Source organism: Patagioenas fasciata, chromosome 15, assembly GCF_037038585.1.
Source record: "Patagioenas fasciata isolate bPatFas1 chromosome 15, bPatFas1.hap1, whole genome shotgun sequence".
In the NCBI taxonomy this organism is placed as follows: domain Eukaryota; kingdom Metazoa; phylum Chordata; class Aves; order Columbiformes; family Columbidae; genus Patagioenas; species Patagioenas fasciata.
The window spans coordinates 16,366,900-16,391,800 of record NC_092534.1 but is presented as its reverse complement, the minus strand read 5'-3'; the positions used below and the strand labels follow the sequence as shown (position 1 = coordinate 16,391,800).

General features: G+C 42.8%; 1 protein-coding gene across 2 annotated transcripts; it reads left to right on the top strand.

Moving 5' to 3' along the window:
- Window positions 1–147: 147 nt before the first annotated feature.
- DNAAF5 (dynein axonemal assembly factor 5) lies at window positions 148–24,020 on the top strand. Of its 2 annotated transcripts, none has more exons than XM_065851151.2 (13): window positions 148–681; window positions 1,555–1,739; window positions 2,565–2,689; window positions 3,103–3,218; window positions 7,130–7,362; window positions 8,712–8,924; window positions 11,034–11,177; window positions 14,768–14,936; window positions 16,162–16,309; window positions 19,342–19,492; window positions 20,847–21,003; window positions 22,443–22,634; window positions 23,022–24,020. In XM_065851151.2, the coding sequence occupies exons 1-13, from the start codon at window positions 159–161 to the stop codon at window positions 23,159–23,161; spliced, it is 2,496 nt and encodes an 831-aa protein (XP_065707223.2). In that variant the 5' UTR covers window positions 148–158; the 3' UTR covers window positions 23,162–24,020. The 2 variants fall into 2 exon arrangements, with proteins under 2 accessions (XP_065707223.2, XP_065707222.2); XM_065851150.2 differs by having other exon boundaries at window positions 491–649.
- Window positions 24,021–24,901: the final 881 nt, after the last annotated feature.

The following is a 24,901-nucleotide window of genomic DNA, read 5'->3' as shown; positions in this document are numbered from 1 at the left end:
TCGCTCTCCTGCTGGAACTCCCGCCCATCTCCCGCTGCTTTGCTGTCGGACCCGCCACAAGACCCCGCCCCACCTCACCGTAAAGCGCCCGCCCGCCGTCGTAAAAGCCTCGCGCGTCCTTAGTAACGGCGCCGTACTTCCGCGGCGACGGCGAAAGCATGGCGGCGGCCGAGGTGGCGCAGGCCCTGAGCCGGCCCCTCAGCTGTCTGCAGGAGCCCGACTGCGGCCGGGCGGCGCGGCTGCGGGCGCTGGAGGCCATCCGGGCCCAGGTGCAGGAGCGGCCGCTCTCGGCCGCCGTGGTGCAGGAGGTTTTCGGGGCGCAGCTGCTGCGGCCGCTGGCGCGCTGCCTGGCGGGGGACGCGGCGGAGCGCTGCCGGGAGCTCGCTCTCCAGCTCCTCTGCCACGGGCTCAGCCACGGCGACCGGCCCGGCGAGGCGCTGCCCGTCCTCCTGCCGGCCCTGGCCCAGCGCCTGTGCCCGCCGCAGGGCGCTGAGCCCAGCGAGGAGCTGCGCCTCGGCCTGGTCCAGCTCCTGGGCCTGCTGCTGCGGCGCTGCGGGGCCTCCATGGTCCCCTACCTCAGCGAGGTGATCCGCATCCTCCAGGCCACCCTCCTCGACAGCTATGCCGAGGTCAGGCGCGAAAGTTGCAGGTGCGCCACAGCCTGCGCCCAGGCCATGCCAGGTGGGGCCCAGGGCTGGGCAAAGAGGGGAGTGGTGGGGCTGATATGGGCCTGCAGGCTCCTGGGGGGACAGGGCCCGAGCTGGGGGTGGCAGGAGGTAACAGGGATGCAACCAGGAGAGAGGATGGGAGATCTAGATCTGGAGCTCTCAGTGCAGGAAGGACATAGACCTCTTGGAGAGGGACCAGAGGAGGCCACCAAGATCATCAGAGGGCTGGAACATCTCTGCTGTGAGGACAGGCTGAGAGAGTTGAGCTTGGTCAGCCTGGAGAAGAAAAGGCTCCGAGAAGACATTATATCATTTCAGTACTTAAAAGACACTTAATAAGAAAGATGGGGACAGATGTTTTAGAAGGGTGTGTTACAACAGGACAAGGGGTAATGGTTTCAGACTAATAGAGCAGAAATTCAGGCTAGACGTGAGGGAGAAACTCTTTATGATGAAGGTGTTGAAATACTGGCCCAGATTGCCCAGAGAGGTGGTGGATGCCCCATCCCTGGAGACATCCCAGGCCAGGCTGGACCGGGCTCTGAGCAGCCTGAGCTGGTCAGGATGTCCCTGCTGATGGCAGGGGTGGGAGCTTGGAAGGTCCCTTCCAACCCAAACTATTCTATGATTCTATGAGAAGTTGCACACAGACTAAGAGTGCACTTTGCAGGCCTTGGAGTATGTGTTAGAGAAGAACCAGGCCAGGGCTAGTGGAGTCCATCTGTGCTAGTGTTCGGCTCTAATATAGTATAAAATTAAATCTGCATGCTACGTAAATGTTGTAACACTATGAACAGCAGCCTGATTAGTATTGCTGACATTGTGTTGCTGAATCACCCACAAAAAGTGCATGTTTGAAGGTGTGTTTGTCTCTCTGCCCTAACAGAGCACTTCCATATGCAGTCAGAATCTCTGATAAAACCCTTAATGCAGACAATTTCACACCAGCACTACAGAGTTCGTGTTGATGTAATTCAGGCTACTGGAACAGTGATACAGTATGGAAATGGAAAGTCCGTGGATGATGTTCTGTCTCATCTGGCACAGAGATTATTTGATGAGATTCCCAAGGTGTGTTTTTCTTCTTTTTTTTATTTCTGGATTTATTTAAAATCTGGTTGGTTTGGGTTTGGTCTTTTCCCTTCCCCACAAATTTTCAAATTCCAGTCATTTCATTGAGCCATGTAAATAGGTCTCATACAGGCTCCATCAGTTGTAAGCTATCCAAAGTGAAGGTGGCTGACCTGTTCAGCTGCTGTCTAATTCTGCAGGCTCTTGAAGCTTGTAGGCACCTTTTTATTTTAATGGGTGCCTTCAATTTTGTCTAAAATTCTTCTGTCAGCTCTCTCTGGGACTTGATTCTGTGGCTTTCTCATGTTTAGCAAACACTTATGGTATTAATCCCTTCATAAGATGCGATTCAGGCAGTAATTTTAAAATCTGCAACTTCACTAAAGTATTTTAATTTTTGAGTGGATGTATTCCCATTATTTAACTTAGGCTGCCTTTACAGTGAGAAGCAGAACTTGGCTTCTGGAGGTGTGCTTGGAAGGCTTCAAATTCCAGAGAAATGTACAGTTCTCACATTCTCAGGGAGGTTTTAATCACGAGGATTTGTTCAGATCTACATCTTGTCTTCCCATCAGAGATGTGCTTTTGTGCAGCAAATAGTCTAAGACTAACTAAGCCAGAGTGAGAACACAAGAGGGAGCTTGATAGCTTGCATGCTGCCTGAGATGCTTGCTGCAAGCGAGGAAGTCCTGGGTTCTTGTCATTTCATCTGGGACTATTGATGCACTTTACCAAGTGATATATATGTACACCAAAAGCAAAGACTTGTTTTTTGGTTTTGTATTTTTCTGACGTATTCAAAATAATCTTCTTGTATCTGTGCAGGTTCGGCATGCCGTAACAGCTGTCGTTGGAGAATGGTTGTTGCACCTGCGAGATAGATACTCATATTTTCACAAGTTGATCCCTTTGCTACTTGGCAGCTTTACTGATGAAATTCCTGAAAATATGTAAGCAGAACACCTTTTCTTGTCTTTTTTCTCCCTAAATAGTTGTCATACATGGAAGTGTTTCTATTCTCACAATGTATTGCTTGGAGGGGAAAAAACCCACTTCTTCTTTTTCTTTAACTTTAAAATGTCAGGAATATCTTCAGTATCTTTTGTTACATTGTCCTTTTACACTACATTCAACCAAGTAAGAGAGATTAAGACAGAGCTGGAAGTAGAATTATCCTTTGGAAGAGGTGACCTCTGTCCACTGAGTACAAAGAAGCATAAACTCTGAATGTGCCCAGGTTCAATGGCAGGAATGCTTCCCCTCCCTCCAGCTGATTTTAAGAAGTCAGAATTTCCAGAAGTCTCATTTTAGAATGTTTTTCTTTTGGGGACATGATGGTACAAGACTTCTATTTTGTATCTAGGAAACTGGCTTGCACTTACTGGGAGAAGATAGGCTTGCAGTGGGAGAAAGAGAATGAAGAAGATCTGAAAGATAAGATGGATTTCAGTGTCCCGCCCTCTCGTTATCCCAAAGGCGGTAAGTGGTGCACTGAAAGTGGTTTCTGCTTCCTGAATAATCCCTGAGAGCTGCGGTGCAGTCATGACAGCAGAGCAGGGTGTGTAATATTAGTTAATGTATAGGGGTAGCATATATATAATATACAACGCGTATGTATATAAAATTATTTAAATTGTTTAAATAGTTTCTATTTTTTTAAATTTGTTCAGTAACTACATTCATTTTTTCCGTTAATCTCAAAATCCATTTTGGAGAAAGAGTAAATGAAAATGCCCGTGCTGAATAGAGGTAAAGCAGTGATGCAGAAGCAGCAGAAAGTTCCACATTAGCCAGCAAGCAGGTGAACAATGAAAGAGTGGGCATAGAGCAGAGCAGAAAGGAAGGCAGGATGGAAGAGCCTGTGAATACTGACAGCCAGACACAGCATTAATGGCACACAGGATTGACGTGGAAGAAAAATTTGAAGTGAAATGATTTCAAACTTCCTGCGAGACACTGGCATGTGAACTGAAATCCGCCAGTGTGCATGAAGAATGTGGGAACAGGAACAATAATTCCCTTTATTATACACAAAACCCCAAAATATGTAGCCTGGGTAGATTATTTCTTAGTACTGTGTGATTTATAGGTAGCTTTAAAACTATATGTTTGCAGTAGCTTGAAGCTTGTTTCCTGTCTCAGGTTCATAAAGTTAATGTTTAAAAATACGCATACGGGTGTTGGTGAGAGAGAGGATTTAAATGGGTCATTTATTGATTTCTACACTCACATTTAACAGAACAAAACCTCTCGGTGTGAAAGAACAGGTTCGTGCTTGACTTGTGCTTACCTGACAAGCACATCACAGAATACCCAGCAGCAAAATCCTTTCCATGACAGTGGGTTCCGGAGTCCTTTCTTCTTTGAAATTATACCTTTTTTTTTTTTAAAGCTGTTTTACTCAGTAATGCTTGAATGAAAGGGGAAGTGCTTCATAATGCTGACTGCTTTGACAGCGCTGTTTAGCTTTGAAGACAGTCAGGTTGATCTGTTATCCTTTCCCTTTTTTCTCCTCCTTGTTTTATGTGTAGTGTTACCTGAGGCGTTTGTAGACGGTGCAGAATGCTTTTCCTTCCAGCACTGGTGGCAGAAACATGGTTCTTTTTTTGCAGTCAGAGAATTTTTTAACATAGATAAACTGCTGAAGTTGAGTGTCCGAGCTCCAGTCCCTTACTTTGTAATGACCATGATATAGTGAAGGTCATAAAAGGCTTCGTGTGCTGGGCTTTGAAGCAGTCGTTACCATTTGTATTGCTAATGCTGTTGTCTTGTTCTGTTTTCTCTAGATGTGTGTTGCGTTTAGTGTGTGTGCACGCTGGTGAGGGTTTTTTGTTGTGTTTTTTTTTTAGGAAGGGACATCGATCAATTACTTCATAATTAAATGATATATATTTCCTGAAATCATCTTCTTAGCACAATAAATGTGCTTCACAAACTTGGGCAACGTTCCAGCCCTGCACTTAATTGACTTTTCATGCATTTTACGTGGTGGAGTGATGCAGTTAAGGCTTGAGCGTGACGTACACACACACACATACACGTATACATATACATAACGAAAGAACATTTTAAAAAGTGACCTCATCATTTTCAACTCAAGTCCCAACTTAATGATGACTTTGGGATGCATTTTCCTGCTGCTTATCTTTACTTTCAAATTGTGTGTCTTATTAAAGGTCAGGCAAAAGACAAAAGAAAAATCAAAGGATGATTGGCTACTTCACCTTACAGATACTTTATCAAAGACGTTAGTATAACTTAGTTTCAAGTAATAATTTGTGGTGTCTTACCACAGACTCTATATGGGTGAGTTATTAGTATGTGTGTCCTTCCTCTCTGTTTCCCCTCCACATGTTTTTTAATATGATCGTGACATATTTAGACATTTTATTGCCATTTCTTCTGACTTATATGCTGGGATATCCTTTTACAACTGTGATTTTTATAGTGCGTTTTCCTTAACTATCTTTGCCCGGCTGTCAGGATAATGGACCTGATGTATGAGCCCTCCGTGCTTTGATCTCGGGATGACAGATCTTGCAGGAAGAGCAGGGTTAGAGCTCATACCTGGTGTCATCCAGCCAACGAGCAGCTTTTCATTGAGCCCCAGCAGTCATCGCCTCGGGACACAGGTGCAGAGTTTACAGCAGGGAAGCCTTTGACAGGAGTAGCTACAGGGATAAATGCCTGCATTTGAACATCTGAAATGAAGGAACTGCTGATAAAGAACGGTCTAAATTCTTCCCACAAAATTCCGCCTCGGGTTGCATAGAATGCCAGTCTGCATTTGCTGTCTCAGGTTGATTTCTTTATTTGACCTTTTGCTATTCGGTGTCAGTTTTCATAATCCAAAATGTTACCTTCCACTGACAAAAGAAGCAGCAGCTCATGTCCTGATGCTTGAATTTTTGTTTTTTTCCCGCTCTAAGTATTTCTTAGGTATTTATAAGCCTTTCATATTCTTCAGGCCATTTACTTCAGTCTGTTTTCCTTTTAGCATTTGTAGTTACACAGACCCATGCAGGAAAATCATACTGAGACGACTCTGTCATTTCCTGTCTCAGCATTTGCAGGAGGACTGTAGAGAAATAACAATCGTACTTGTGCATTCAATGTTTTTGACACCTCATAATGAGTAACATTTCTCTCTTAAAACAGTATGTGACCATTATGTGTAGCAATAATAAGTTGGTGGTTCTTAAAGAACAAATGTTCAGATTTTGTGTGAGGATGTGCAGTGTAAAGGAAAATCTGCTGTAGAAAGAATCACTAAGAACCATTTCTTGCAGTTGTTTGGAAAGCGGTCCCGTAACTTACGTGTGAAGTACAGAAGCAGAGGTTTGACAGTTGCTCGTGATATTGGTCAAGTTGCTCTTCTGAGACTCAGTGATTTATAAATGAATTTAGATGTAAATGTGATGATTATCAGACAGGACAGTAGGCGTTTGTTGGGGAACATAAGTTTATTAGTCCTCCAGAAATCTGCAGCCTCTCTTGAGGTAGGGAATATATATTTGTGTAAAAACAAAAAGTAACAACAAAAACCCACTTTCCACAAGATCTTTACAAATGAAACTTAATCTGGGGAAAAAGTGCCCCCTCACTCCCCCCAACTCCTGTATAGTCTTCCACTTAATTTTGAAATGTGTTATTTGATGTAAAAATCAGAGATTGAAGAGCTGTGTCTGCGGCAGCCACTTGTCCTGAAAAGGCCTTAGTAAAGAGTTGGTGTAATAGCTGTGATTTTTAAACGAATGTCAGTTTTGTTGGCTTGATCCATTAAACAGCACTTGTACAAGTCACAGTTCCCTTTCTACTTTTAATTTACTAGATACACTTGTAACCTTTTCCTTTAGAGGGCACAATTGGCATTGTCTGTTTTACTGTGTGTCCCCCGTACTATTTGTGACTTCCACCTTTCTTTCCTCTTCCAAATTACATTTAACTCAGTGCTACTGCAATGTTTGTATGCAAAAGTCTTACTTCTGTTTTACCTTTGTGTGTTTCAGTTTAGTTTTGTGATGGGATTTGTTTTGCTGTAAAAATGAAACGGAAATTGTGAAACTGTGTTTTCCTGCGTGGATAATGTCCCATATTCAGTTCTCTTTCTCTTCCCCTCCTGTAACCATCTCAAAACACAAGATTTAAGTCACCATCCAGTGATATATAGATTTTCAGAGACCCATGTGGAGTTTAAATTGTGCAGTATGTATTAAAGAAATGCAGCTCACACAGGTCAATTCCTCAGCAGCATTTGGAATATTTTGTTCCACGCTGAAGCAGGCGCCTGTAGCTCTTATCTCAGAGCTTTAAACCTTTGGAAGGACGAATGTGCACTGGATTTTCCGTTGATATTTCTGTTTCTCTGTTGTTTCTTCTTTCCCTTGCAGTGGCTCGGCCAGGACTGGGCTGCCGGGAGCTCGTGTCAAGAAACCTTTCCAAAATTCTGCCAGGTCTGTGTCATGATATAACAGACTGGGTTGAAAGCACGAGAATAAAAGCGTCCCAGCTTCTGTACACGTTACTGCTGCATGCGGAGGATCACATAACCCAACACATGGAGCTGCTGCTTAGAACTTTGTACCAAGCGTGCTTGGATGAAGAAAGCAGCGTGGTTAAAAATGTGAGTTTGATCTGTTCAAGTGTCTGTTGTACACTGAATAAAGACCCTGTCCTTCGTACTCCTGAGTCCGTCTCGTGGGGACTGACCTGACCTTAGGTCTCTGGGAATTGCCCATGACTGAAGGATCAGGCTCAGGTTTTTATGAATGTGAAAAACATGGAAACATTAACTTACAAGAATACATTTATTTCAACATAGTAAGTATTACTGGTATGAAGACCAATGGTTCAGTTATTTAAACACCATTTAGTTTATATGTCAACTCCATGAAGCATTGATAATGATCTCTTAAAAAATCATAAGCAATGGATTAAAGTAGAAAAGCCTTGGGGCAACAAGGCAAATAGATGTGAACCTTGTGCTCCTCCCTACATAGACTGTGTTATAACTGTTTGGAGTCTTCACCCCTGCAAAACGAAACAGCCTTATATAGTGCGAGTTTAAACTATAGAATTCATGGCTGCGTGCTTCCATTGAGAATAAAAGACTAAGATGATGCAAGTATTAACTAGGTGCAATTAAAAATCCATGGCTAAATCACTAGACTAAAAATTATATACAAGGGGAAATAAACTTTCCTGTTAGGGGAAACGACCCAACCATTAAATAAGGGGTTAGGAAGAAATGTTGCTGTTGCGCAGGTAATGGCACAGGAGTTGACTTTATTCGTGCACCTGATTGTAAACCATTGCCGTCAGTCGGGGATCAGCTCTGGTGTGACCGTGTTTCATGTGGAATACAAAGCACCAATATGTGTGCAAGGCAGAGGTGGGATCAGAGGGCATGAGTATCATGGGGAATACACCGTAATTTAAGCATTTTCAGTTGAAGCAAGAGGTTGGAACAGTTCCCCCATGGCAGTGCTTCCACACTAAGCCACATCTCTAACATTGGTGTCAAAATATAGTACAAGAACAAACAAATTTCTCTTCCAGGGTTTAATTGTTGCTTTCAATAGTTGGGTGCTGGGTGCATTGAGAGCATTTCTTGGAACAGCATTTGGAGGACAAAATGCTAAACCAGTAAATCTGCAACATCTGGTTATTCTGAGCTGGAGCCTTTATTACCCTGGAAGTTGTACTCGTCGTTCCTGTGCGTTACTTTCTCATGGCAGTTTGTCTGATGCTGGGAAGAGTGCTTGCATGGCTTATTATGTGCTTACTGAACACATGTCAAGAAAATTTCTTCATGCATATAATCATTACTGAGTGAGTGGAAAAGGCCTACAAGGCAACTGCTGAAGAATTTAAAATAACAGCTGGAATCATAAAAAGAAAAAGCCCATGATATATTGAATGGTCTTGGTGTTTCCAGGAAAATCCTCAAGTTATTCCTGTTCTTTTTTTCAGTGTGTGAAAGCAGCAGAATTGATTGGAACGTTTGTCAGCCCCAAGGTGTGGATGACATTAATCACGTCAGCCTTCGGGAGGACGCCGAAGCCGTCTTGTCTGATGGTTCTGAGCGCAGTGATTTGGGGCAGCCCAAAGGAAATCTTACAGCCTCATGTGACCGAACTTGGCAACACACTGTCACAAGCTGCGGTTTGTCAACCATCTGAAGAGGTAAAATACACAACAGACCGAAGTTTTAGACCCATGGTTCTCCAACTTATTTTTTCCCTTGTTCTCCCTAAGTGGTCCCATTCCTATCCCTCCCTTGCACACCTAACCCTCCCTATCTCAGGATACATTTGTGGATGTGTGTCTGAGACAAAACAGGAGCTTCCCTGCCCTCCCTGAGCTGTGTTGTGCTCTCTTGGTCAAAACTGCTGTTCTCAAAATCTTGCCTACCAGTCCATCCTCTGTGGGTTTGAGTTTGAGACCTGCTGTGTAAGTCTTCAGAGAGTGGAAAGAAAATGAAAAGGCATAATGGGGAGGAGAATCCGTTTAGTATGCACTGTACTGATAGAGGACCGGCTTGGCTGCCAGAATGTAACCCAGGTTTTGAAATGCCTTGTGTTCACAATCCAAGCAAGATCATGTATTTTGATCTTCGTGAGTAAAAATGATTGAAAGCTTTTCACAATCCGTTGTAATTGGCACGTCAGGTTTCCCAATAAAGGTTCCCTCTTAGTATAATTGTCTTTTTGTTTTGGCATTATTCTTGTTTTCCATTTTAAAAGGAAGATGGCAGTGCGCTTATGTGTACATTAGGATTATCATTTGTAAACTATTGGGCCTGCTTGCTTTTCTTTAAGTGAGAATTGAGGAGGAAGACCTTTATAAATTAGAAATTTGCTTCCCAGTGTGCGTGTACCAATTAGCTGAGCCTGAAGACTGTTTCCATTTCAGCATTTGAAGAATATTCATCAGTTGTTGTAGGAGGAGACAAGAGAGTCTCTTCAATGTGCAATGGAGTGTTTTAACTTTGGGGCTTTTTTTGTTTCCCCTCCAATTGCTGAGATGTGGAAATAGATCTGTTAGAGATGTGCAAGAATCCCTACAATTTCCCTGCACCCCAAAATGAAATCCCAGCTTTCCTTCCACCGAAACTCATCAAGCCTCTGCTCTTAAGATGACCAACGAAGGACCAGCGCTGTGCCCGTGGAAATCTGACTTCATGTCCCATACAGGCTTCCCTTTGAAACAGTCATTCACGTGTGTAGACTGAATCTAGTGTAATTGTCTTCTTGAGCCAATGTAAGATACACGTTTGAAGTTCTTCCTTCATTAGGTTTCTCCCCTAAAAGTACCAGTGATGCAGGAATTAACCTTAATCCTCACAAAGCCTGTGATGATGAGGAACTCGTCTAACTGGAAGCGCTGTAACCTGATTGTTCAAATCACAATTCCCTGAAGTACATCTGCAAAATTGCTGAGGTCTTAAGCTTACCGCTTCCATTTGGCATTGGGTACAGTGACACATCCATCTGCAGCCGAAGCGTTTGTCAGAATTGGACTAGCATTTGGTCTTGGAAAACAACCTCTCTCTATTTTAGACAGTGAATGCTGCGTAGACACTGTTTAGCTAAGGATTGAGCATGTCCATGAGATTAATAACGCTTATAGCTAACCTATTCCTAGACTGGATTTCTTTTTCTGGAGTAAATTTGTAACAATGGCCCCTTCTGTTCACTGAATGCAGTCTGACAACTTCATGGAATATCTGCTGCACTTTATCATAAAAGTTCTTGCAAACTGACTGGCAACAATACTGGCTTCAACTGGTATCAGCTGGATCAAGATAACGTGCATTATACTGCATCAAATGAGATAAACTGGCTGAGATAAAAGCAGCCATCGAGTTTTCTTGGTTTATGTATTTAACCATTATTGTTCCATTCAAAATAGTCAAACATGGAATAATATTTGAAAGAGTTGTAGCAAATATGTTATTAATTAACAAATGGCACTTCAGAAAGAGAAAATACTATCAGTAAGCATTCCAAAATGCTTTGAAGTTTTTATTCACAGTGGAGCAGTTGTGTGAGTAAGAGCAGGGTCATTTCTTTTTGTAACAGGACAAGGTAAATACAAACGGTGCGGGAGGAAGACTCTGTATTCTATAAAAAGTCAAACGCAGGAAGTCAGAACTAACATTATTTCACTAATACCAATTTAGATGATTATACAGTGTTCAGATTTTATTAATGTCGCTTCCCGTATTTCTCCCTTGAAGTTATCTTTTCTAAAAAAAAATAAAAATAAATGTGTGCTTGTATTAAAAACCAGGCCCTTTACATGGAGCAGTTGCTTTGCTGTGTACAAGCACTGATTGAAGTCTGCCAGGAGGACTGCAAAGAAATCAGCTTGCAGCTAATGAAAGTGTTGGTGACAGTAATGGCAACACCGTGTGCTCAGCACCTTAAAGAAAAGGTAAAGTATGAGCTGGTTTAATATTTTGTTCTGTTTCTATTTTTCACTATTGATAAGACATTTTATCCAAACCTGATTAATGTTTACAGATATATAAAGGGTGAGTGTCAGGAGGATGGAGCCAGGCTCTTCTCAGTGACAACCAATGGTAGGACAAGGGGTGATGGGTTCAAACTGGAACACAAGAGGTTCCACTTGAATTTGAGAAGAAACTTCTTCCCCAGTGAGAGTTCCAGAGCCTGGCCCAGGCTGCCCAGGGAGGTTGTGGAGTCTCCTTCTCTGCAGACATTCAAACCCGCCTGGACCCCTTCCTGTGGAACCTCAGCTGGGTGTTCCTGCTCCATGGGGGGATTGCACTGGATGAGCTTTCCAGGGCCCTTCAACCCCTGACACTCTGGGATTCTGTGATAGGGTTAGGCTGGGACTAAAGCTGAGGTTAAAGTCTGGGGCAACAGTGATGCCAGAAGAGCTGAATGGTCTGTTGTGTCTTGCAAGCACTATGAAGTCTAGAATGGCCACTGACATTTCTAAGGCAAATACTGACTCTTACGTAAGTGTGGTCTGCAGAAATCTGGTTAATGTCTGAGTTTGGCTGACATAATAGGAAAGGATGTTCCTCAGGTAGGAAACTTAAGAGTTGCCCTTATTGCTGCATCGTGTAAGGCTTGTTCACCAGCTGTGAGCTGTGCCAGTGGGGAGCAGTGTATTTACATGAGTTTTCAGAACAGATGGCTTGAAATGCATTTCTGGAGCACGGGGAGCTCACAGTTGGACCACGGCTGCCGTTGGTCTGGGAAAACATTTTACTTGGGTGGGTTTTAATTACTGGGCCTTGGTTCAGGTAACATTTTGGGACAGAAAGTGTTCAAGAGTTTGTGCTGGTTGATGCTTATGTTTCAGGTAGATTAAAGTCACTGGATTATTGTTAATGTCAGTTTATACACAGGAGCACACAAGAGGCCAGGAGAACACTCAGATTCATTTCCTGACTATTAAAGAACAATTTGCCTATAGATCAAGAGCACTACAAACCTTAAAATGATCCTTTCACGATCAATTCTTTTACCTTTAGACAAAGATCAGACTGATTTTACAGTATTTGACCTTTTTACCTCCCCACCAGACCCAAAAGTTTAAAAGTTGCAGGAATGCTTTAAAATCAAAGACATCTGTAGATACCCTGATAATAGATGAGCTTTTTTGGCTAAGCATTATCTCACCCCCTTATTTCTCCCTTCCTCTTTCTTCCCCAGGCTAAATATCAAATAAATCAGGAAGCCGTCCTCATGTGCCACAATTGTGACCTATCCAAGTTGTCTTTTTTCAAGCGTACACCTTGAATGCGGTGGCTTTTCTGCTCCCTGTTCTGTAGCTCGCGGGCATGGCATTCCTCAGCACCGCTATTTATGGCCCGGAGCTGACAGGCTGCCGCTTACAGAACTATTCCCAAAGAAGTAAAATAGAACAAAGCTTGAAACAAATCTTGAAAAGGCTTGGCTGGTTGATGTATGGCGTGAAGAGCCTGCTCAGAGAGGGGCAGGGGAAAGTGGGGTTTTGGGGATTCGGTTTGGTTTGTTTTCAGCAATCAGCCCATCCAAGCCTCGGACAGACGGATCTGCCGTGGTTTGCAGTACCTTGTCCGTTTAGCCCTGCGGTGGTCTGTAAAGTCAGCAATGTCCATTTAAAAAATTACAAGTTAATGCTGCTACAAAGAAAACAGTTTCATGGAGATAAAGCCCGATTTTCATAAATGGAAAAGTTAATCTCCCAAGATTATGAAACCTTTAAGATGTTCCTGCAGTTCCAGACGATTTTTAAAGTTGACAGTACTTTGGATGAGGATCCTTTTCTCATTAGCCTTTCTTTCAGCTAGGAAGACAGAGAATCTGGCAAGGAGATTACATCATTGCAATATTTCAGATTTGCCACAAAGACAAATACAGCTTGATTTTATGTTTTCCCCTGGTTACCGACTATTCCAGAACATCGAAATGAGCTGCAGAGCGTGCGGAAAGCAGGGAGTCCCTGTTCAAATAGCTTGAGATCATATAGAACAACTATTTTACAACTAGCTTGCCAAGTATAAATTTTTGTTCAGGGAAGACATCTGTATTCAGGATAAAAGATTTTGAGTATAAACAGAAATTAATCAAAAATTTGCATTATAGAGCTTCAATTCAGGCTTTACTAAAGGGAACAGAGGATCACAGAGGTATGGGAGACCGCATGTGATGTGACCTGATTGAGAGTGTTGCTGCTCCTCCTGCTTGCTTGGTTTTCGGCCCCTTGGCATTGTGTTCATCGCTGTTCCTGGTTGCTTGGGGCTAAGGGACAATATCGAGACCGCCAGCGGAGCCTTTCGCAGGGTGGTTTACAGCCCCGAACACACTGAGGCCGGATCAGAGTCCGTTCAGCATGGGTTGAGCTTCTCAGTGGTTTCACTGCTGACCTAAAGATAACGTTGGGGTTTATTATCAGTGCCCTGTGCTATCTCGGCTCTTCTTTCACAGTTGATGGCTATTAGCCTGAAAATAATGCATTATTAAGCTCATTAGCTTTCAAATATAGGAAAGAAAATGATGCTTCATATGTTTTTGGGGGGCTTTTTTAGCCATGAGACGCTTCTTAATGAGAAGACATGCATCGGTCTATTGGCATATTCATTTATTCTCTCTGTTTTTTAATTGCATTCTTGAAACCACTTAAAGATTTTATGAACAACGTGTTATTTTGTATCTCTTTTTTTCAATGGAAAAAAACATCTTGCGGATTGTGGGGGGGTTAATAATGGGGCACAATGTCTGTCTCGATACATTCTGTCATGTAAAATGTTCTGATTAATTTACAGATAAATGAACAATTTATAGATAAGTTATTCTGAGTTGTTTTGGCTGGCCGGTAGGATGCTTCTAGAAAGGAGGAGTCTGTTGTGCCTGAGCAGACAAATCTCCTTTAACAATAACCTTTGTCCTTTTATGTGTCTGACTCGTGGAACAGTCTCAATGTAAATATGAAGAAGGTGTTTCAAATGCAACAGCGAATTTAGGTACTTCTAAGCTGAGAATGTCAAGAGGAACATGCCCAGCTACATTAAAGAGAGTATCTTGCAGTATTAACACTGGGGGCGAGGGGAATGCTGCGTCTCCTGTGAGCTGCAACAGCAATAGTTTTGGAAGCTGCCGTAGCCTGCAGGTGGGATTGTGAGAAATTCCGTCCATGTTAACGTTTTAAAGCCTTCTTAAAATAAGGAGAGAAATCACTATGTCTCTGAAACTAATAAGAGCTTTTTTATGATGTGGTTAGTTTTGGGATAGGTTTTCACATCAATTAGCGATTGTTTCATTTTGCTGTCACGTTGCTGTGTTCCTTATGATTTCATTTTGAAATCAGGACAAGTGTTTTACTTTGATTTGAAGTTAATGGGTGCAGAATAGGCAGACGTGAAGTGACAATCTGCATTGTCCAAGTGGAAACCATGGTGATCTTCTTGTGTCCTTCCTGTTCTTATAGTAGAATTATGAGTTCTTAAAGTTTTTAGTTATTTTTCATATTGTTTCAGTTAAGATCAAGTATTCTGTCTGTTTTAACAGGTAGAGGAAGCAATGTCTTCATTAGCCGAAGTGCAGCGGTTGGATAGTTTTGTTGATCTCTACAAACAGCACATAATTCAGCTTATGGAATGGCTCTCGGTGTCCTGTGACGGCTGGACGTGCTATTCTCCAGAAGTGTTACAGTTCGATGTCATCGCAACCCACTCAGGTACGATCTGTTTAGTGGTGTGACAGCTCACCCGGCTCTACAAGAGCGGAGTCAGGGTGCCCAGAGCCTGCAGACACACTGTGGTTTGTAACGAATGATGCCATTTTCAGAAACTTCACACGAATGGGATGGAAAGTAAAGCTGAAAATGTTGAAGCAGCTCAAATTCCATAAGACTCCTTGGCTGCAAGGAGCATATGGAAAGATCTTATGTAAGAGTAGGCTTTCAGTAAATGAAACCAGTAAGGATTATGGGGAGATGAACTGATGCAGCTTACGTGTCCAAATATTTGTTTTCCATCTATTGGCCAGTCTCACAGACACTGTCTGTACGAACATTTCCTCACTCACGTTCTTCAGCACATCACTGTGTATAGATTACTGAAACACTTTGGCACACGTTCCACCAAAATTGGGATCTGCAGATCCCATTCCTCTGGCACAGCTCTCCAGGTCGCATCTACGCACAAGGGATGCAGTGACAGTACTTAGGACAAGGGGAATGGGTTCAAACTGGAACACAGGAGGTTCCACTTAAATGTGAGAAGCAACTTCTTCCCGGTGAGGGTGGCAGAGCCTGGCCCAGGCTGCCCAGGGGGGTTGTGGAGTCTCCTTCTCTGCAGACATTCAAACCCGCCTGGACACCTTCCTGTGGAACCTCAGCTGGGTGTTCCTGCTCCATGGGGGGATTGCACTGGATGAGCTTTCCAGGGCCCTTCGGCCCCTGACACTCTGGGATTCTGTGGTTCTGTACGAACTTGAACAAAGAAAAAGCAGAGTTAACGGCGCTGTTCCGAGCGGTGTCACAGTCACACCAGAGTCAGTGGAATTTTTCATGGAGTTCGATATAACCAGAACTTTGCGTAGCCTCGAGCTTGCAGAGCTGCACAGTGAACAGCGTTCATCCCCCTCCAAGTGCATTAGTCCACCCAAAATGTCAAATGTCCTGCTGGTCCCAGCAATACTGAGGTGTGGGGACAAACCGGACTTTGGGGGGCACCACGGTGCCCCGTGTGGGTACCCGAGCCCACGGAGAGGTTGCTTGGGTGTTTGTACACCGCGAAATACGGTGTAACATGGACACATCAACAGCTGCTGTGCAAGAGTGGAAAGTTAAGTACTGTTTTAATACCGGGCATATTACAAATATTAACGCACTCGCATATTAAACGTCTAAATAGAACTTACCAGTACTCTGGAATAAGTCTGACATGTTTGTTTTCTAGGTCCCGTCATAGGTGAAGCTCTAAATAGCTTTATTCTCATTCTGAAGACGTGTCTTCAGCCAAACAAAGATCCCCAGATGCGGTTAAAACTTTTCACTGTTTTATCGGAGCTGCTCCAGCGAGCAAGTGAAACCGTCGATTCCCAGGGGTAAGCAGAGTGCTAATTTCACACAGTTATTTGAACGCTACAGTGGCATTAGAGGGTAATGAGCATGGTAGTTATTTAACTCCTAGAATTGTGTCCATGGTAGCGTGTCTGGAAGAAGAAAGACTTTCCCACCATCTTCTGTGGCTTTTTTTTTCTCTGTTTTTTTAACATTAGAAGGACAGAGTGTAATAATTTTTAAAAAATAGAAATGAATTGAAGTTTGGACTTTCTCCACTGTAGTCTTTCTACCTCTGCCGCTATGGAGGCTCCAAATGGATGTCATGCAGATCTGGATGGTTTTCAACTATCCCACATGCACTGGGATTCCCAGGAAAGGGAAATTACCTGTGTGGAAAGGGTAGAATATGTTTCGAAGTGCTACACTCAGCAAATACAGGCACACATCACACAGGCTCTCCGCAGGCAGCAGCATGGGAACTGGTCAGCTGTGGGCTGAACGGCCTTTTGTCGAGATTAAATACATCCAGCGAGCTTAATGGACCTGTTTGCAGGAAGAGAAGAACAAGCGCTGGTTAAGGGTGGGCCAGTCGGGCGCATCATGGGGTGCTCTCTCCTCTGAGAACAGCAGCAATTCTGTGAATTCTACCGGTAGATTTATTTTCAGAAACTAAAAAGCAGTAGAGGGAGCTAAAGGAGCCTTTGAATTTGTGATCCTTCTGTGGTCACAACAAATGCTTTAATGTGCGAAGTTACGCCTAAGCTTCTTGTGTTCAAAGAGTTATTTGCAAAACACTTTTGGACGTTTTGATTTGTAAAAGCAAATCCGATTTTGTGTCAAGTCACCTGGATTTAGGATATTAAGTTAGGAAAAAACCAAAAACATACACACAAAAAACCTCAATCAATCCACAAACGTATAGAGCCAAGGGCAGCGGTGCCATGCGAGCAGTAAAGGAGCCAAGCCAGAACAAAAAGGTGTAAAATATAATTAACATGGAACAAAAGTTTGAGTGTATAAGTCCGTAAAATGGCGATAGCAGTTTTAATGTAAACCCAAGGTCTGCTCTTAAATCTGCATAGGAGCTGGTATTGTATGCACAGATTACGTTATATCATATCCAGCTGAAACACTCTGCTTTGTAAATACAAATAGCACGAGGGATGTTCTCTCATGGAAGTGACTCGCTTTGACAATTAAGTTACGTAGATTTAGAGCAGTAACATTTGAAAATGGGAAGAGGAAGAATTTAATTGCATCAGCAACAGCAAAAATTAATGGTAATAAGAGGCAGTGTAGTGGAGTAGTACTAAGTTCTGGTTACACGATCACATTCACTGCTGTCAGTAATTTATGTCGCTCCTGAAAAGCATTCGAACAGTTTGGATAGGAAGGTTTTCAGTTATTATGCAATACACAATTGTGTGGTCATCTGATTGTGTTTGAGTCTGACGTGATTGAGTCAGATAAATGCCAGATATTGCTTTACTGATTCTATTTCAAGGCGCTAGAACAAATACTCTCACAAATAGCATAGCATTATGGTTAACATAATGCTGATGGAATCTACCTTTATCTTTTGATAGTGTTTTTTCTTCGTAGTTTGACAGAAAGCTTGATTACAACTGGAAGCAGCTGATCGGATAGCACAAAGCCTTTCTTTAGCTTTGGAGCTAAAAGAGAATTTGGAATGGTGGTGACCATTAGTTGTGTTTTTTTCTGGCAGCTTTTTGAATATCAAATCATTCTCGAAAACAGGTTTAAAATAGTGAATCTGAAGGGTTTTGAGCAGTTTGGATGTCTCTAATGGGAGGGCAGGTTCCTGTTTATTGCTGGGTCCGAGGTGCCATCTGCTGGACAGGCAGCGATGAGCTCTGGCTTGGGCACCGCGCAGCCTTGGCCAGTTGCATTTCTTATTAAACTGATACCTTTTTTTTAAAAAGCACTTAGTGACAACTGTTTGTTAACGTCTTCCCATTCTGCTCCTCCTGGGGTTGGACACAGCTCCATGGCAGCCACTTATCACCCTGGAAATGTGGGACTTGCAGAAAAGAGCCAGCGACAGCTCCTTCCGGATGGGATGGGATGGGATGGGATGGGATGGGATGGGATGGGATGGGATGGGATGGGATGGGATGGGATGGATTGCGCTCAGTCCAACTCTGCGGGACGTTTGACCAGGGGGCACACGACTCAAGGTAGATTGAGCCTGTTATTTGTCCATCTGTTTGCACGCTGCCAGCTGCTTTTTCAAGGCACAGTGAATAACCCGAGCCTTAGTTATAGTCACAGGCCAGGCACATGGCTTCTTGATGCAGAGAAGTATTTTTTAATTTCTGTATTAATTTTTAATTGAAAATTATTTGAACTGACATGAAATGGGTGTGAGGGAATACCGCCGCTTGCGATTGCTGACTCTCGCAACAACTTTTAGCATCATAACAGCCCATTCAGTAGAGGAGGAGGAAGAAACGTCAGCAAAAATAGAACAGATTTGTGTGTTCGTAATGAAGATAAAGTAGTATTGGGACTGGCACCATCAGAAAATCCTGTGCACCTCTCAGCCTTGAGGGGGACGAGTTTCTGAGCTAAGGGTGAGCTCAAGTGTTCCGTGTAGACTCCTGCAATATCAGCAGTTGGGGTCTCATCAATAGCATTCGTACTTTTCACGTTATAAATGCTTTTCACTGGACAGTCTCAAAGGGCTTTACAGATATTAATGAATCCTCACAGCGTTTGTATGGGGTGTTCTTTCCTTTTCACAGATGGAGAACATGAGACAGAGAGAAGGTAAGTAGTTTGCTAAGATAACACATTGGGTCATGGGCATCGTTTGGAATGGGAGAAAGTGTAACCTCCCCTTTCCGTGAATGTTAGGTATTTGCTTAAATATTATCTAGAAAAATCAAGTTATAAGAAGCTTATCACGTACATGATAACCACGTTGGCTTAAGTCTTCTTTTTCCCCTTTTCTCCCTGTGTTTCTATAAAAGAAAATTCTCCTTTTGCTCCTGTCAGTGTCTCTATCACTTTCCCGTGAACCTTTATTTTGCTTTCCTGTTTCTGGCTTCAGGCTGTTCCCCAGCCACCTCGAGACGCTGGTAAAACACGTCCTGGCTCCCAACCTGCAGTGGCACGCGGGAAGAACAGCGGCTGCCATCCGCACCGCAGCTGTGTCCTGCCTGGGGGCTCTCGTTTGCTCCCAAATGCTTTCACCACAAGAGGTAAATGCTCTCTTGCTCACCAAATGTACTTTGAAGTCTTGGCTAGGAAGACAAAATAAATGTAAAGGGGGAAAAATATCTTTATTAAAAGTAATATGTTCAGGTGGAGGTGTAGTTTTCATGATAAAATGTATTAATTGTAATCAAGTATTAATAATTGAAACAATCAATAGTGGAGGGATGATGATGTCCAGCTGAGAGACCTGCGGCCTGCAGCACGGTGAGACGTAGGATTCACCATCGCCAAACGTTGCAGATCTTTGTTCTAGCACAACATCAGTTCTGTGACACGGAGTACGAACCGCTGTGAGCGCAGCAGCGTGGGTTCGTGACGTTAGTGGAACCTCATCTTTGGAGGTCCCTTCCAGTCCCTAACGTGTGTGATCCCGTGTGAGCAGCAGCACCGCACTGGCCAGGACGTGCTGTTGTGTGATGTGCTGAGGACAAGTTGGCTGGTTGCCTTGAGCCCACAGGGCCATTTCAGACAAAAAACCTAAAAGATTGCTGAAAAGGACAAGAGAACTTGAGATGGAACTCGAAGGACATCTGGAGAAACAGAGCTAACAAGGGGTACACTTAATGAAATGTTACCCAACACAGCCATTAGGGATTCATTGAATCTTGGGGTTTTGAAGCTTGTTTTTTAACAAAAAATGTCATTTTGGAATGATACATTGGGAATATGATAAATATAAGGGAATTTTTAAAAATGAATGGAATGAAGTGTTTTTAGATGTTCATAGTCTTTTTAACAGCCCTTAATTGAACAAAGTGCTTAAACACATGGAACTGGTTGATTTCACATATACAAAAACATTTATATCAGAGAGAACTAATCTAGTAAAACACTTTTTCTGAATCAGTGCCTTAATACCTTGTAATTCAGGTGTACAAAATGCACATATTAAAGTCAAACTATGAAACTTGCTAGAACATTGTATTACAACAGTCTGTACTGCGAAGTTTCCTTTTGGAGTAAGAGCACCACCTACTGGTACATACACATAATCCTCATCTCCAAATTGCTTACACTCTTGCCAATAACTCTTTAAAAATAAAAAGCCAAGTGAATTTGCAGCTTTTACAAGTTACATAAAGCTCAGCTGCGTATGTAGTGAGCATTCATGAACTGGATGATCCACTGGTGGATTTTCATTGCCCAAATTTGCTTAGAGGCAAAAATAGAGTTGTGTAACTTCAAGAATTTTAGGTGAACTTCTACAGTTAACTTGTTCTTTTTGAATTAAGCAGTGCAGTATCAGCCAAACCTGATGGTAACCCATGGAACCAATGAGCATCTTGGATTAGTGACAGAAAAGCTGTGTGTTTTCTGTGCTTTCCCTGTTAATTGCAGATCTTAAAAGTCAAAGATGAGCTAATGCCCCAAATTATTGCCGCCATGGATGAAGACTCTAAAATTACTCGACTGATGGCTTGTCGTATTGTTGGTGTTCTTATAAAAACCTGTGGGAGGCATTTTGATGAAGATAAATTTACCAAAACGTACACAGGTAGGTGTAAAAGTTGAATTTTGTTTTAATCAAGATCTCCATGTTGAAGAATTACAGTTGCTTTGTTACCTGAAGTATCAGAGCTGAGTTTTTACAGATGAAAAGCATCCTGCTGGAGCAGGATGTGATTCTGTGTTGTAACTGTTTGGGTAACGCTCCCCCAGGGTAATTTTAGAGATAGTAAGGAAATGGAAAAAACCCTGCACAAAATCACACTGTGGGCAGCATTTTTGCGTATGAGAGGCAATTTAACATCGTAATCCTGCAGAGACTAAGATGTGGTCTTAAACCGGCAGGTGGGATTGCTCAAGGTGTACAAAGTACACATGCACATTTTAGAAAATCAAGGTGTTAAACAGCCGAGTGGGTGCTGTCGGATGGGGCTCCAGCAGTGGCGGCTTCTCGCAAGGCCTTTCTGTAGCAGCTTTTTAACATTCTAACACATTTCGTTAAGGTGTTTTGTGGCAGGCAAGTTAATGTTCATTGGAAATGCCCTCGCTCCCGAACGGGCAGAACTCAGCATCCCATCGTTATTATGCATTAGGCCACTAGATGGAACTTCACTCAATATTACGGTATTCGCAAGGCTTGCCAGGATTTCATCTGCATTGCTTCCCAGTTTAGACGACGTGAAATAATGTTCTAACTATAGCGAAAGCAGAGCAGTAATGCATTATATAAATGGTAGTCACATTGTTCCCCTTGCTGTGTTCCAGAGTGCCAAGAGCAAACCATTGTGCCATAAATAGACCTGAATAGGGAGCGGGCTGGGGGTTTGATTTAAAAAAAGGGAAGAAGAAAACACTAATCTAGAGTGCTGTAATGCCAAATAGAGCTGTTATCTGTAATGTTCCTAAGGGTGATGTTTAAATGCTAAACTATGAATCAGGAGAAGTACAGCCTATGCTGTGTAACAGGATTTGTGTTCTCTGAGGTTATAAATCGGACTGATACTGTTCCTTACGTACAAATCTAACAATAAACATTTTTATTCAGGAGAAGTACGCCATCAGACAATTGTCAAAGTGTATCTTTGCATCTTGCATGTTCAAAGAGTCTGCAACGTGCTCATTTCCTGAAGCAGAAGTATTTTATAGAAATACTGTGCTTTATAGAGCATAACAATACTTAATCTCCACACTTTTGTAATGCGTTAACAGACATTGATAGCACCTTGTTGGGAAGAGTGCTAGAGAATGCACAACTCATCTAAATTTTGTACATTTGATGTTACTGACAACGTAACAATCTAATAACAGCACACCGTGCGCTTTTAGGAACAATATGCGACGTGTATTCGCAGCGTTCAGAAGACAGAAACACGTCTCAAATGCAGCAGTAATTTCAGCGTTGACAAAATAGGTTTTGGGATTTTTGAAATGCAAAAGGTAACTCCACTCTTCACATTGTTATTTGTTTGCCTACCTGCTCCTTTTCAGAGGTTTTGAAGTGTCTGGATGACGCGTCCTGTGACGTTCGACTGGCAGCCGCTCACGCCTTAACCAGTTGGTTTCAATGCCTTAAGGACAGCGATGTGAAATCCGGAATGGAAAATCACATTGAGTTCCTGTACCAAGAACTGTTGGTGCATCTCGATGACCCAGATGAAAACACCCAAAATGCAATCCTAGGTAAGACTTTCAGACTTATGTATTTTTAACAATCATGTCGTCAAGTGTAATATGAAAATACGCTTTATCCAGCGTTCCCGAGTGGGAATATTGGCATCAGGTGTATCAGAGCACCTTATAGATGGTAACGGGGATAGGGAGCCCAGGCACTGCCCATTGCAGGGTGTGACCGTATCCCAGCTTGCTTGGTGGATTCTTTAGGATTTATTGGTGTGCTGGTCCGTGTTCAAGCACAGAAATGTCAACGTACAAATGAGACAGGAACCGGGTTGTCGTGACTGCACGCCTTGTAGAACAACAACTCCCAGGTTTGGTTTCAGCTGCTTTCAGGGACCTTAGAGAGATGCAGAGCGGCTGAGGATTTATAAAACATTATTTGTTTTACAGAAGTTCTAAAGGAAGGAAGCGTTCTACATCCAGACCTGCTCGTGAGAGAGATCGGGGCGGTTGTGCACAAGCATCGAACACCAGCCTATTGTAACCAGCTGCTGCGCCACATTCAGTCTGCCCCAGAACCGGGTTCATGAATCGATGCTGAAATTCCCTGTAGTGAACTGAAGGTGAAATCTGTCTGATCTGGATTACTTTCCCATTTTCATTTGCTTAAGAAAGGCTGAGCAATAAATAGATTGGTTTTTCTTTGTAAGTTCACTATTAGCTTATTGAAAAGTCAAATGGGCACAGTTCTTTGTGTTTGAACAGTTATTAGCAATAAAACAATGTTTCGATTCACTTTGCATTGAAAGTTTTTCAGATACACAGTTGAAAGGAGGAGTGGTTTTTGACACTATTAATAGAGAAAGAGAATTTATTTAACAAAGTAACAGTCTCATGTCAAAGTTCTTAATGTAATTCGGTGAGGACTCGGTCTGTCAGGAACATTTCGGACTCTGAAGCTGTTCGGGCTTTGCGGTGTCGGCTCAGTGAGGGTCAGCGTTATCAGGAAAACAAAACCGAATTCTCTCGCATAACGCAGCAGAATTGTTATGATGTTCTGAGTACTCACGATGCTGGTGTAACAGGGACGTGTTCCGAGTGGCTGTCACTAAGGGAATAACTTTTATTGTCATTGTGTTACATCTCATGACTGAGAACAAAGCTAACTTTTTTAAATTAAGGTTTATACATGGGAGGGAATGTGCTGGTTTGTCATTTATATGAACAGTGTGTATATTTTTGTATTAAATATATTGCAGCCGCAGTTTTTGTGTTTACACTGTTGTGCCTTGGAAAACAAGCAACATTTGTTTGCATATTGCTTAGAAATTAAACTCTCCAACATTAGGTTATTGATTTATTTGTTTAAAAGGCCTTTGTGGTGTGTGAGTTTTAGTGTCATCTCCTGCTCTCAGCTATGGAATAAAGCGAACTCCTGGATTCTTGTCACTGTGGGGCAGTGTGCTGTTTATTGCACACACAAACCATGGAAAATCAGCATCCTGCTGCTGCTTTTCTTTTTTTAATTATCTGTATTACAGGCAAAGTGCTCTTTGGCTTCTGATTCCAAATGCCTTGATTTTGTATCAAGCCCAAACCCGGGCTCAGTGGGGTTTGCTAATTCTCCTTATGCTGTACCAATCCTTGTGTTTCTTTATCCTTCCTACCTATCTCCACTTTCTCAGACCTGTGATGGGATTGTTAACCAAAGCACCATCTCTTCTACAGCAAAATCTGCTTGTGTTCTCAGAGAACCATTTGACAGAGGTTACACGCGCACAACAAGTCTGATTCCCTGCTTAAAAGCAAAGCCATGCAAACTCCTGGCCATTCCTCTATTAAGCAGAATTTTAGTGCATCAGGAACTATTAACTGTTAACTCGCTATAGCTGGAGAGTCAGCTGGAATTCATAGAGAGCACAATGTGAGTGGAACAGAAATCCCTAGAAGCTGTGGAATGAAGAGGTTTTGGAGTCTCCAGCCTTGGAGATGTTTGGAAGCCGAGTCAGCGGAGCCTGAGGTCTGTGCTGCCCACTGCCTGGGCCGGGCCCTGGGCTGCAGCATCCCCTGCGTGTCTCTCCAGCCTCGACCATTCTGTGATTCCATCAGACTGTTTCCTTAGTCTAATCAATTATTAAGAAGCTAACTTAATTAGACTGGAAATAGACCATCCTGGCAGAGCCCTTGGAGTTCTCATTCAATGCTGTTCTGTTTCAAAGCGCTGCAGAGCAGCAGGTTCATCTAAACCTATTAGTGACCTAAACCCAGTTCTTACTGTGAAGTTCCCTCGAAAGTCCACCAAATAAATCCTGCTCAATGACATTACTATT

What these genes read in the sequence shown, in the direction of transcription:
- DNAAF5 (XM_065851151.2), top strand. Translation starts at nt 159, where the DNA reads ATGGCGGCGGCCGAGGTGGCGCAGGCCCTGAGCCGGCCCCTCAGCTGT. An exon ending in TTTGTCAACCATCTGAAGAG is followed by an intron (nt 8,925 to 11,033) that starts GTAAAATACACA and finishes ATTAAAAACCAG; the next exon opens with GCCCTTTACATGGAGCAGTT. An exon ending in TGTCATCGCAACCCACTCAG is followed by an intron (nt 14,937 to 16,161) that starts GTACGATCTGTT and finishes TTTGTTTTCTAG; the next exon opens with GTCCCGTCATAGGTGAAGCT.